Source organism: Aulonocara sp. 'chitande type north' Nkhata Bay, linkage group LG12 (genome assembly GCF_057382095.1).
Source record: "Aulonocara sp. 'chitande type north' Nkhata Bay isolate Kocher_YH1m ecotype deep benthic linkage group LG12, A_spYH_male_GT1.1, whole genome shotgun sequence".
Taxonomy (NCBI): Eukaryota; Metazoa; Chordata; class Actinopteri; order Cichliformes; family Cichlidae; genus Aulonocara; species Aulonocara sp. 'chitande type north' Nkhata Bay.
Window position 1 is genome coordinate 35326849 of NC_141355.1, and position 14202 is coordinate 35341050.

Below are 14202 nucleotides of genomic sequence, written 5' to 3' on the forward strand. Positions count from 1 at the left end.
TGTATGTCTGTACATGTTTATGTTAGCCTCTACATACAGACATCTACATTTCCTTATAGTCTGAACAGCTGAACAAAGACCTACCTGTGTAAAGTCCTAGGAAACTTACCTTCATCCTTCCAGCACATCGAGACTTGTTTAAGTTTTACGTTGGCCTCTGTGCTGTCCAACTCCCGTCTCCAACACCTGTGGCCCTCAACAGCCTGTCTGTGCCACTCTCCACCTGCCAACGCTAGTCTCCACAGACTGCCAACACATTTGGATACCTACAGCTGGTACACCAAAACCAGCGTGCATTATCTGAGAAAATGCTCTTTGCTTGCCATTGTTTTGTCTGCATTTGTCTGATGTGCTCGGAAACCTGACTGTGCATAACGTACTGGATTATTCAAAGCAGACTTCACCTGAATCAGATGATCTTTTAGATACTTTAATGCAATTAAGAAAATAATGGCAGTTAACCTTTAACTCTGTTTAGTTTATTAAAAAATGAGTCCTATAGAAATTATAGAAAGTTATGAAAACAGCCTGAAACATCTTGAGAAAGATGACAGCACAGGTTAATCCTGTCCTCTCCAGTGGTAAGAATCATCTTGCGTAATGCTCTAATTGAAACTAAATAATCATGAAGTAATTAAAAAAACTGATGGGATTTTTTTGTAGCTGTTTTATGTTAAAAAAAATCAAATCTAACTCTTTCAGTTCTTGAGGCCGATGAATGATTTGTGGCTTTTGATGATCCCCCTTTGTCTTTTGCGTGACGTCTTGTTTTTATGTTACACTAAAATACGAATATGTGTTCCTCTTGAAGTGTGTTAATCTCTTGGCTGGATATCGCAACGGTAATTTTTCTCTACAGTGGAAACAATCCCGTGATCATCCTTCACTGCTGATCTATGTTTGCATCCAGGCAGTTTTGTATTACAGAGGTCATTCTAGAATTACTGATTTGACCTCGCTCAATGTAACTCTCCGATGAATTTGTTTCTTATTAATGTTTTGCTTTTGCTTTTTTGTGCTACTAAAGGAAAAGATTTTATTTGCACTGAGATCACCTTTGCAAATGCAACATTTTAAATCAACTCCAGGACCTTTTACCTCCGTAGCTGCTTCATTATGTAACCGTATTTCTTGAATTGGCATAAATATTTCTAATCATCAAATAGGACTGCCACAATGAAATCTTTGCAAGATCTTCACTTTTTAAAATAGGATTGACAGAATATTTCAGTGCCAATGGTGCTCTTCTGCACATTGTTGCGTGTCTATTGTGTATCTGCTGTTTGACACCACTCCCGTAATTGCTCCAGTGCTCTCTTGAATCTTGGACAGATATCTCAGAAATCAGCAATTATGTGATTTCTTGTAAAACACCCTCCACTCTCTGCAAAGGTAAAAGACAGCAGCAGCACTTATGTTCAGCTAAACAACTACAGATGTGAGAGGTGAGGGCTTTCACTGCAGAGTCAGAAAGGAAATATTATGACCACAAATGTGTCCCACTTCAAACCCTTCTGAGAGTCTGGAAGCTGAGAAGCCTCAATTTAGAGTGAAAAAACACCCACATGTCTCAGCATCCAAAGCTCGCCTAAGTGGTTGGCCACAAGAAGTCATTAGCGGTCATCAGATTTCCCTTCAAACTCTTCCACCTTTGTTAAACACACATCTCTGGCTGCTTCCATTCAGAGACAGGTTTTTACCCAAATACCCTTCATTAATCACAGCATCAGGGCTGCTGTCTCATAAACCTCAAGATATTTTTGTTGACATTTAAAACTTATTTTTATTTCTTTTATCCTTTCCTCTCTCTCATTCATCAGGATGAGGGTGTGGTCATGGGAACAGTGTGGGGAGACAGGCGTGGTTCTGCTGGGCTTCCTGACGCTGACGATGTGTTTGGGAAACCTGTCCACCAGGGGGCTGCAGGTACACAGCAAACAGGAAAACACTCTTCCTCTGTTACAGGGAAACATACACTCCGACAAACTGAAGCACATTTTGTCTAGCAAGAACTTTAGGACTCTCGGAGATGGATGAGGCGTAGTCCTAGACCAAAGAGGACTATGTTTATACTGTCTGCCTCTGCTGCAGTGACTGAGTGAGCACTGTAACACTGCATATGAAGGCAAGATTGTCAGTAATCCAAAGCTGTAGAACTACAACTAGTAAATGTTCAGTCTTCAGAAACATTACTTATACTTCAATGGGAATAAACATCACTGTACTGAATGCTCATGTCTTGATGTGGTAACTAAAACCTGTTAAAACAGGTAAAAATTATTATATGTGTTGTATCTGGTGCTTTAGAACCTTCAACATGTGCTGAACAATAAGCCTGACACATAGGAAGCAAAATCAGTTTGAGGATGAATAATGGATGATCATATGATATCTCTAAGGGAGATGAGAAAATAGAACTTTTAGTTGGCGAATTTGTGTTTATACAAAGTAGAAACCTCGTGGGCAGAAATTAAGCTGACGTAGAAGTGTCAAAAACTGCATTACCCACAGTGGCCACTTGAGGGTGGCTCAAATACAAGTCAGTCACTGTAGATGTCTACGTTAAAACGAAAAACTTTGCAGCACTGAAATGCATGTTTAGAGTCAGGTACAAAGAACAGCTTTGATCTCGATGACTTTTAGCTTAATAAAAATTATACAGGGGTGAATTTAAAAAAAAAATCTAAATCTTGAGATTTCGGCTTTGATTGAGACAGGCAGCTGTAGCCTAACCTCCTCTAATAAGAGTCACTAAACAGGACATGCTATGTGGTGCAGACTGTCCAGTAAGTTTCTCCTAATTTTGAATATAGCTTGTTAATCAAGCTTTCTGGGGTGAACTGACAACTCCAGCCTCTGTCCAAATATGGTAACTTTGGGCTCCAACAAACAACATAGCAACAGGGAAAGAGGCTTCAAAATGACCACAGTGGCCAGGTCCAAATACTTCATATTTGACATAATTCATTACAGAACAAAGCTTACGCTTTTCATTATAGTATGAGCTTTTTGCAACTCCTAAAGAAACTACATTAATAAGTACATAGAATTAGCCTTTAAAATATGATATTGGGGTTTAAAAAAAAATTATGAACTGACAATTTGAATGATCGGATTTCTGATAAACAATATTCCTCCCCAGAAATAAAGGCACTAAAAGTAAAACCATGACATCGTGTTTAAACTGAAAGCCACTGAAAACAGTCTTTATGACCAGTTAAGTTAATGTAGGCTCATGTGCACCATATACATGCTATATATCCACTGTACATGAACCATTGCTATCAGTCATGAGTAGTCACATTAAACAAGCCTGGTGTCAGAGGTAGCGTACTGTAAAATGCCATGTTCAAACTAAATTGATCTTAATAGGATGGCCAGACTGAGAAATATCACTTCTTTCTCTGAGAGCGAAAATTAAAGAGTGACAGAATGCACCAACAAAGCAAAACAAATCAATTTAAACCAACTGAGCTGAAACTAAAAGACATAAAAGTCTAAAATACCAAATGCTCAGTAATTTAAGCAGTTTGGTGAACGGCCGTAAAACTGATCTGTCAGCCCACCGATCAATGACTCCTCTCAGCTCCCTCTACTCTAACTCTTGCCCATCTCCCATTCTCTCACATATGCTGAGTGTCTGGTATTTCCAGTGTCTCTCTCTCTCTCTCTCTCTCTCTCTCTCTCTCTCTCTCTCTCTCTCTCTCTCTCTCTCCCACAGCTGCTCCATCTCACACCTTTTCAAGGTGCTCAGTGCACATTCCAGCGGTCACTCTGATAAATCTGTCTGAATAAAAGGCGACACAGCCACCGGCCTCAGTTAATGCTGCTGGTGCACATCAGGAATGTGTGAAATGCTGAACGTCTTCACGAGCCAAAGCCTCAGCACAAAACACTCTGACGATCATTTAGCGTGATTCTGCTCGACTGTGACGCACGCTGTTGTGCTAACTCTGTTTTTATACCACTAGCATTAATGCTATGACAGCTGCTAATGCTGCTTCTGCTTTTTCTGCCACTTTTGCTTGTGTCAATATTCCACAGCGAGTGCTAGCACTAGTGGCAGATGCCCAGAATATCAAAAGGTTTAGCAAATTATTAGCCCATTAGCCTACAGTGAAGTTTACTTGATCATGTCAGTTTTAGAGTACAATCAGGAATTTGCAATTCTGAGCTAAATGCAACAAATGAAATGCCCCCTTTTATGGATTGAAATTTGCATGTTTTAAATAAATTTGATAATGTGACTTCCTGTGCTGCAAAGAAAGTTTGATCAAATATTTACAAATTCGAAAGTTTACAGTTAGAGAAGATATGAGTATATAGTAGTAAATGGGAGATGAGGTTATTCTCCTGCTAGGCCAAGTTCATCAAGGCTACAATCCATCTTTGGTTCACTGGAGAGGAGCCCAAATGGCACTGAGGAAGACCTCGGCCAGCTGCTTTATAAAACAGTTTTTAAAATAAAAACCATATGGCATCTTTAAGAGTATTAACACGAAACAAAGGCACTACTACATTGGCTGGTTAAGCAGTGTTAAGTAGTAAAGTTTGTGTGTGTGTGTGTGCGTGTGTGTGTGTAGGAGGACGGAGTGGCCTCCAACAGTCTGGAGGAGCAGCTCGAGGTGACCACGTACTGGTGGGGGGAATGGGCCAAGTGGACAGCATGCACTCGTACCTGTGGAGGAGGAGTGATGTCACAGGAGCGTCACTGCCTCAAACAGAGGTCAGTCAGTCTGCACCAGACGACAAGCTAAAATATCCCAGAAATGGACACATCTCCAACCCTGTTTAATACTGTTCATGGTATTTTACATACAGTCAGCAGTTAAAGTGGGATTTGGCCTAAGATCACCGCAGAGGGGAAAATTACTTGCCTCCAATAAACTTCCAAATTTTTCTACTGTGAGCTCCAGTTGATTTTTCTTTGTAGGCAGACTGTCCTATAAGGTGCTCTTTGTGACTGTAAAGCTGACTGGTCTAAGGAGCTTGGAAAGAAAAGCGTCTGGACTTCTTTAAATTGCTCGAAGACATTTCACCTCTCATCTGAGAAGCTTGTTCAGATGAAGCTTGTTCAGAGTGGGAGCGTCCCCTCTGAACAAGCTTCATCTGAAGAGGGACAAAGGACCCCCTGATGATCCTCTACCTAATCACATGAGCCAAGGTGTGAAAACTGGTGTAGGTTACAATCAGCCAAGGTTTTGGGTGAGCTCATTGTGAAACCTGGACCCACCCTATCATGTGATTTCCTGAGGTCAGATGGCCCAGGATGTGAGTGGGCGTTAAGGCGTCTGGGAAGGGATCTCAAAACTGGATTATAGATGGCAGACAGTTGGTGTCGTAAACCACCGCCTCTTTTCAAAGATGGTCGCTCACAGTGGACATAAATGGCTTCTTTCACTCCTCTTTCAAACCATCTGTCTTCTCTGTCCAAAATATGAACACTGGCATCCTCGAAAGAGTGACCTTTGTCCTTTAGATGCAGATGGACTGCCGAGTCTTGTCCTGTGGAGGTGGCTCTTCTATGTTGTGCCATGCGTTTATGAAGTGGCTGTTTGGTCTCTCCAATGTAGAGGTCTGGGCATTCCTCGCTACACTGTACAGCAAACACCACATTGTTAAGTTTGTGTTTTGGAGTTTTGTCTTTGGGATGAACCAGTTTTTGTGTGAGTGTGTTGCTGGGTCTGAAATGCACCGGGATGTCGTGCTTGGAGAAGACTCGCCTGAGTTTTTCTGATACACCGGCTACATAGAGGATGACAATGTTGTTGCGCTTGTTTTTCTATTCCTCCCTAGCTGGTGTCTGATCTTCTTTTCTGTGCCTCTTTGCTGACTTGATGAAATTCCAATTAGCCCAATCCTAATTGGGCTTTCATCAAATCAGCAAAGATGCACATGAAGCAAAGATGCAGATCAACTTATTTTTAGACTCTCGTGTTTTAATGGCAGTAACAGGAAAGCATTAAAGTACATATTCATGCAGAAACATTAATAGTAATGTGTGGCAGTTGTGCATGTTCTAATTCAATGAGCTCACAGTAAAATGTAGGAAATTTGAGAAGAGGAAACAGAAACTATAACTTCTGGCTGAAAATGCCTCCTTCGTGCCAGAGGTGAGAGGCGAATGGCCAGACTGCTTTGAAGTGATAGGAAGGCAACAGTAACTCAACACAACAAAGCTATGAAGAAGAGCATATCTGAATGCACACTTGTTGTACCTTGAAGCAGATGAGCTACAGTAACAGAGGACCACACCAGGTGCCACTCCTGTCAGCTAAAACCAGGAAACTAGAAAAACGTTCACTTTTTTGAGCGCTTGGGTGAGAATTTGGCACAACCAACACAGAAGCATTCAACCATCCTGCCTTCTTGTTAGTAGTAAGTCAGATTTCTAGTGGTGGTTCAGTTATGTGGGGGATATTTTGTTCCCCTTAATATCAACTAAGCATCATTTAAAATCTTATAGTCTGAATATTGTTGCTGATAACTTGCCATGTCACAAAGCTCAAATCATCTCAAACTGCTTTCCTGAACAGGAGAATGTGCTTACTGTACTCAAATGACTTCCAGAGTCACCAGATCTCACTCCAATAGAGCACATTTGAGATGTGGCGCAATGAAACATTCACATCTTGGATCTGCTCTCAACAAATATGAAGCTATTCTTTGATGCTAACTGATAAATCTGTTAGCATCAAAGTCTGTCAGACACTTCATTGGGTACACCAAGGTGTACCCAATGAAGTGTATATACTCCAATAAAAGACCTACATAGGTTCATATTGAGTAGAACCTGACAGTCAACAGTTTCAATGCTACCTACTATATAGTCTCTCAGTTTAGAGTGATAAGTTTGGGGTGAAATGTATTTATGCTTAGCTAACAGACATGAACAATGCTGATATATTTCTACTGTGTTTTCTACTCAGTATGATTTTTATTGCCTTATTTTTTTTCATTCAATGTTTGTTTTCGGTCCAAAGAAAGAAAGCTGCTGCTGGGAAGGACAACATGACCTGTACGGGAACTGCTAAGAAATATTATCTCTGCAACACCAAAGTGAGTCACACACTTCCAGTTCATTTTTGTCTCACACCTTTATTAAAACAAACACGGTGGATTTGACTGGCTGACTGAACAGGATGGCTGTCATGGAGCTGGGTGGAGTTCCCAACAGTGTACTCTCAGAAACCACCTCTGCACAAATAAAGGCTTAACAAGAATTTATTTGTATAGCATACCGTAAAACCACATATTAACAAGTGTGAAACAAACCTCTTTAAATGGTCTGTGTTGTGTCTCTTCTCTGCAGGAATGTCCTCCCACTGGGAGGAGCTTCAGAGAGGAGCAATGTTGGTCCTTTAACTCACAACGTTATAATGGGAGGAACTATCAGTGGAAACCTCTATATCCCGGTAATAACACCAAGAAAAAACCTTGACAGCCTCTCTTTAAATAGTGCAGTGATGAGGGAATTCTTCTCTATGACCTGCTAGTCTTCAACACAACCAGAAACCAAAGTAACAAACTTTGTATATCTTCTGATAAAGTGGTTTTAACTGCATATAAAAGATGGACTTGGCCTCTTTGATTTTGATGTGCTGATAGTGGATGACCAGGTCAAGTGCTAAGGCATTAGTCAATGCTATCGTTGTTAGTGCATTTATAGACTGCTTGGGAGCGTCACACAGACACTGGCCAATTAGTGCTACGAAGCATTTTAATGAACAAAATCACAGAATTTCTTAAGTGAAACTGCAGCACATCTGAAAATTCATCACACCAGCCATGAAAATGCTCCTGAAAGAGCGGTCAAGAGTTCCAACTCTGATCAGTTACTGTAGCTGAGGTGGGACCAGCAGACACTGAAAAAGACGTGACATTACCGCAGTTGGCATCCTGGTGTTTTGAACCTGGATGTGATTTAGGGGTGGAGCATACTGAAACTTAGAATGACCAAGATTTATAAAATGGACTTGATGTTTTATTCATACGACCTGAAATGAGTGACTGAGCCCATAAACTTAGCGGGAAAGTGTTTACAGAAACACCAGCAAAGGGCCGTTTTCCTAAAGACTCCTATAGGACCAGTAGTGTTTTTGCAACTTGAGCTATCGCCCTCTGGTGGTGTTTAAAAATAATGCACATTTGAGATGCCTTAGCATTTCCTTCAAAAAAGCTACTTTTATAATGGCCTTGTAGGATCTAACAGGCACGGCCTAATTAATTGGAACAGAGGGTAATGCGATAGACAGTCTCAGACTTACTATAGCAGGACTGAGGCAGGCTTGGGAAGTAGAAGCAAAATTAACAAGAATGAAAACAGTTTGAGATGTTTCAAAATAAAACAGGAAACGTGAGAACTTGAAACCAGGATATGAACAGTATGATGGCAGATAAATTCATGACTAATTGTTGAGGACTAGTTAAAGAATCCGATTTGCGTTTTTTATTATTATTGATTAATGGAAATCAAACCTGAGAAAAAAGGAGTAAAAGTATTACTTAGATTCATCAGGTTACAAAACCAGTGAGAGTTGATGTTGCTTTGAGTCCTCATAATGAAACTATAATTGAAATAATTGTATATTATTTATATACATCATACTGGTATATACCAGCATATATTTGTACCACTATGATGCAGTGTGAGTACAGTAGTAAAGAAATGAACAGTTGTGGCTAAAGAATAATTGTATAACATTGCCGGAAGTTATTAGGAATATGCAGTATGCAGTCTGACCTTGCGAATTTAAGTGGGTATAAAACAGTGAAAAACATCTACCATTTGTCTCCAGATGACTACGTTCATATCTCCAGCAATCCCTGTGACCTCCACTGCACCACGACCGACGGCCAGAGGCAGCTGATGGTGATGGCACGAGACGGCACGTCTTGCAAGTACAGCAGCTACCGCGGCGTCTGCGTGGACGGTAAGTGTGAGGTGAGTCCAGCTTCTTATTTATTTGGCATCACTAAATGCTAATGTCTCCCAATCAAATTTAACACAACATTATTTGTATTTATTGCCGAGCCACACTGCAGGATGTAGCATCACGTCAGTTGTTGGTTTCTGCACTCTATAATGAACATTACACCAAGAGAGTACTGGGTTCAAATCCATCATCTGGAGGATGCGGAGGTCACATATTCCTTGGTGTTTATGTCGGTTCTCTCTGCGTCCTCTGGCCTCCTCCCATAGTCCAAAAGCATGTAATTGGTGGGATTAGGTTAAATTGCCAGGGTGTACTTTGCCTCTCACTCTATGACAGCGTGGATAGTTCCTAGCACCCTTGTGACCCTGCACTGGATAAGTGGAAGAGAACAGGGCGGAAATTAGCTTTACAGACCGAAACTGTATTTTGTTTCAGACTGTAAATGTGTTAATCACATAGCCAAAGTTAGGTATGTTAAGATCTGTGGGGATTTGGAGCCAGCCTCAAGCGGACACTTCAGGAAGCACAGGTTTTACATTGCTTTGAAACATTGTTTAGATGCAGTACAATAAAGATACAGACACCTTCAATGCAGCATGAGGAACTATGGTTTTTTTTCTCATTAAGGTTGAGACAATAATTGGGAAATCCCCAAGAGTTACAATGTGTAGATAAAACAAAACATGAAGAAGCAATGAAGAAGCTAAATCTTTCAGTAGTACCATTTTTACACATGATACTTTTGTGCACAGTAAATTCTTCTGGATAACCTTCCCAAAACAATTGTGGTAAGCGAGCTAATTATTATCACATGTTTAGTACGATTCTTTGTCTTCTGTACTCCCACATCTTGCCTTGCTGCTCAGCCAATTGGATGTGATGGGGTACTGTTCTCCTCCAACACTTTGGATAAGTGTGGTGTCTGTCAGGGTGACGGCAGCAGCTGCAGCCGAGTCACTGGAAACTTCCGTCGAGGACCCTCGACTCTGGGTAAACCTCGCAGTTCAGTTACCTAATGCATATTCAAAAACTATTATTACAGTGTAGCATGGCCTAATATAACTAGGACAGGACCAGACACTGAATTAAAAACTGACCGATCTGTCATTACTGTTAAATAAACAAAGAGCATGCCATGTTGCTGATGACTTTCTCTTTGCTGTCATGCAGGTTACTCTTTTATAACTCAAATCCCTGAAGGCTCCTGGGACATACAGATCATCGAGAGGAAGAAATTGGCTGATGTTCTCGGTATATACCCCCCCACACACACACACAAATATTATTGCAGTGTGTAAAAAGAAAGCAAAGAACTGTTTTAAAGTTCTCTTAATTCTGCTTCTCCCCCTCCTAAAGCTGTGACTGATCAGGCAGGAAACTTCTTCTTTAACGGTGACTACAAGGTGGACAGTCCGCAGAATTTCCATGCAGCAGGCACCGTCTTTAAATACCGCCGACCTATGGACGTGTATGAGACTGGTATCGAGTACATTGTTGCCAAAGGCCCCATTGACCAACCCATCAATATTCTGGTACACATTACCCTTTCCTCCTTTACTCTTGAATTCCATGATTTAAGTCTTGTTGTTTATAGCTTGTGGAAACCACGCTGCTGCCATGGTGCAAAGTTAAAGTACTGTGGCTTCATCCATAAAAAACCAACATGAAATCGATGCTTTCACCTTGGAAAGTGCAGATGTGCACAGACAACACCTATGAATTTCAAACGTGTGCACAAAAAGAACTATGAATTTTCATTGTGAGCATTTATTGTGTTGGTTCAATCGGTGACCAGTTAGCAATTTTAAGATGAAAAATTTTGAATATGCAAGAGCATATGAGAGCCCAAACCTCTCTAAAGGAAACATTGCAACACGGCTTGGGTTCGTCAAGTCTCTTATGAATGAACCACAATACTTCTGGAACAATTTGGAGGCCAAATGGAGAAGTTTGGCCATACTGCAACGAGCCACATTTGAAGAAAAGCATATACGGCATACCAGAACAAACACCTCATGCCAACTGTAAGCATGGTGGTGGAGGGGTCATAATTTGGGATTTGTGGCCTCAGGACCTGGGCATCTTGCATTGTTGCCCATGAACTTGCCCATGACAGCCAGAAATGAGGCCTTCAGTCCGACAGCTAAAGCCAAAACTAGGTCATGCAGCATAACAATGATCTCATGTACAGCACCAAGTCTACAACAGAACGGCTGAAAAAGAAAAGAATCAATGTTTCGCAATGGCCCAGTACAGACCTCGTGTCTTTGACGGGACCTTAAGAGAGCTGAGCATAGACAATCACACACAAAACATAATGAATCAATGTTGTTGTGGTGGAGGTGTGGTCTGCAGTTCTGCTGCACAGGAGTCGTGGTGCAGTGGGTTCAGGGGGTGTCAGGAGGCTGGCAGAGCAGCTTGGGTTGATCAGCTTCTTTTATTGGGAGGTCGCTGGGACCGAGGAGATAGCAATGCAGAGAGATGCTGGACAGCCGAAAAGCTGCACAAACAGTCGGATCAAACTGAAAACATGTGAAATCTTTCTTGTTCATATGACTGTATATACTGACTTCACATATCACAAATTCTCATTTTTAATCCCCATTAAAAATCGTTACACAATATTTCACAAAAGCCTTTATATGATAGAAATGTAGGAATATTTGCTGTAATGGCCTGTTTTTATTAGCTAGCTATGGGCTAAAGGTCCCGCTGATTCAGACTGACGGCATGTTTTTTTTTTCACCGTAGCAGGGGAGACTGCCAACACATTCATCCTTGAGGCAACAGTTATATAAAAAAATTTAATTAAACCAAACATTTTCTGTCTGAATGTTTGAGTCTATCTCTGAGACCACCTTGAGTTGGTCTAATTATAGTTTTTGTTTTGTGACTCCATAAACATCTTCGATTTACTCTCCTCATCTGACAGGTGTGGAACCAAAATGGCCGCACACCTTACATCACCTACGAATACACAGTCCTCCGAGACTCCCTGCCACCCGTTCCTCCTCCTCCGGTCTACACCGGGTCAGACACCTCAGCCGGAGAGGTGTCTGTAGAAGTAAGTGGTCTACTGACCCCCAATGGCAGCATCTGTGACCAGGTGGCTCCTGGGGGCCAGGTGGAGACAGAAGGTACAGATGGGCAGAAGGGCAAAGAGACCAACGAGGTGTATGAGGAGACAGCAGCCATCGACTGTGAAGATGGAGTAGCTGCCCCAAAGTTTACAGGTAGAGATTATGTGACAAGTTCTCTATAAACTATTACACTAATACATACAATTTACATGCACATTTTTAGAGAAAAAATTCCTTTACCTTTATACCTCCTGGAAGTGTAGCTCAGGGCATATAAAGCAATATAAAAAATAAGTTCTGATATAAGATGACTGTAAGACAGATGATGGATCCTAAGCCAGGTAGCACCACCCTCCATCTTACTGCCTTATTCTGGATGTGTGTAAGATGGCCCTTTGCAACTCTGTATTATTCATGATGCGGCTAGATAAAAACAATCAGCAGCAGATGAAAAATTCAGAGTTTTGTGGCGTTTTCTTCTTTTAAGAAAGGCAGCATCACAAACATGAGCAGTAATGGCACTTCCTGAGGGCTCTCAGCTCATTCAGCTGACTGCTGAGGCCATTACACCACTGCTTCAGGGAGAGGCGGCGGTGGTGAAAGGCTCGCCGTACACTTTTTACTCCAGTCGACATCATACTACGGACAAGATGCTGCGCTCCGACTGAAACCGCTCGTTCGTGTTTTCACTCTCTGTTTTTACTCACTGAGTTTTTACTCACTTTCTCTACATGTTAAAAGATTCTGCTTTAGTAAATAAAAGAAATCTGCCGGCACAGCTCTCTGTAACTAGTAACAAGGTAAAGCACAGACATACATGGTGGCCATGGTTCAGGTCTTTATCATTAGGAAAAGCTATAAAAGTAAAAAAAAAAAAAAAAAAACCTACAAAAATAAATAGAAAAATAGAGTTTAAAGTCCAAAGAGCATGTCCTCTCTCACATTTTCCAAAGCAATCCACTGGACTGGTTTAGAAGTTTTCTGGTCCCAATTTTGGCCCCCGGGACTTGTGTTTGACACTCTTACACGTTTTCAGCCTTGTTCTTTCCATGCAGAGATTTCTCCAGATTCCAGAAAATCACAGGTTTTGTTGGTGATTTTAGTGTTTCCTGTTTTTTTTTTTAAAATATACTTTTATGAAATCCTTTATTCAGATAACTTGTAATGACTTCCATCATAAGCAGAGCTGAATTTGTTGACTTTGTGTGAAGGTAACAGCAGCCAAATAGACAGCACTGCCAAACCTGTTACTGATGGTGCGGGCCTGGATACACCACCCGATTCCCCAAACCTCATCTGGAGGGTCCTGATGGACGGCCGAATTGGTGCAGATGAGTTACTTATCAACATTTCAACCAACCAGCTGCTGACCGAGGGAGACAGTTTGTTCTCTTCTGAGGTGGGACCAGCAGAAGTGGGTCTGAGCAGCCTGGAGCGAGATGATCTAAACGATACACTCGAGTTTACTCTGGGCCAGAAACGCAACGACAGCGGAGACAGCCAGAACAGGACGGTGCCGAGCGGCGGGAGGACTTCCAACCGCTCCAACAGAACCAGGTAATGTAAAAAGAGCATAAGGGACATCAGCATCGCATATGAGTTTTAAGATGATGCAGAGCAGAAGCCCGTTGTTCACAGGTTCAGGTTTGGGCTCACATAAAGACATTTCATCTCAAATCGGATGAAGTCTGGACTGAAAGTGTTCAGACTGTTCACACACTGTCAAACCTCTGGACTTGATTCTGGCTGCAGGCTAAAGAGAAGCAGGCTGAGAGAAATGGGCGCTTTTAAAGAGATGTCCAGGCAGAGACACAGAGTGTCACATTGAGACAAGACTGACGGCAAGAAAAGGTTCAAAGTGAGAGTGCTAGTGGAACAGACAGCTTTGCCAAAATAACAGGTAGTCAGTGTAATGCAGGTAGAAAGACAGACGTACACTTAGACAGGTAATCAGGCGCATGTGCATGTAGCTAGGCAGTTAGATGAGACAATATACACAATGTACACTGTACTGGTTGCAAGAAAAAACAGCCATGTTAACTGACAAGCAGCAAAGCAGGAAGACGCATAGATAAACAGTGCAGGCAGTAAATCAGTCAGACAGGTAGACCAATTGGCAGAAAAGCAGGTGGACCAGTACTGTACAAGGAAGCAATGCAGACAGACAAGTAGATATACGGTCAGTA

General features: G+C 41.6%; 1 protein-coding gene across 1 annotated transcript in view; it reads left to right on the forward strand.

The window, feature by feature from the left end:
- LOC147317947 (ADAMTS-like protein 2) overlaps positions 1 to 14202 on the forward strand; it is a 34794-nt gene that overhangs the window by 12065 nt on the left and 8527 nt on the right. Inside the window, exons 2-11 of the mRNA XM_086315388.1 lie at positions 1821 to 1926; positions 4584 to 4726; positions 6984 to 7059; positions 7313 to 7415; positions 8799 to 8944; positions 9803 to 9926; positions 10107 to 10187; positions 10293 to 10468; positions 11869 to 12169; positions 13228 to 13573. Of these exons, the coding sequence (XP_086171514.1) occupies positions 1822 to 1926; positions 4584 to 4726; positions 6984 to 7059; positions 7313 to 7415; positions 8799 to 8944; positions 9803 to 9926; positions 10107 to 10187; positions 10293 to 10468; positions 11869 to 12169; positions 13228 to 13573 (1601 nt within the window). The 5' untranslated portion in view covers position 1821. The remainder of the gene's footprint in view (positions 1 to 1820; positions 1927 to 4583; positions 4727 to 6983; positions 7060 to 7312; positions 7416 to 8798; positions 8945 to 9802; positions 9927 to 10106; positions 10188 to 10292; positions 10469 to 11868; positions 12170 to 13227; positions 13574 to 14202) is intronic.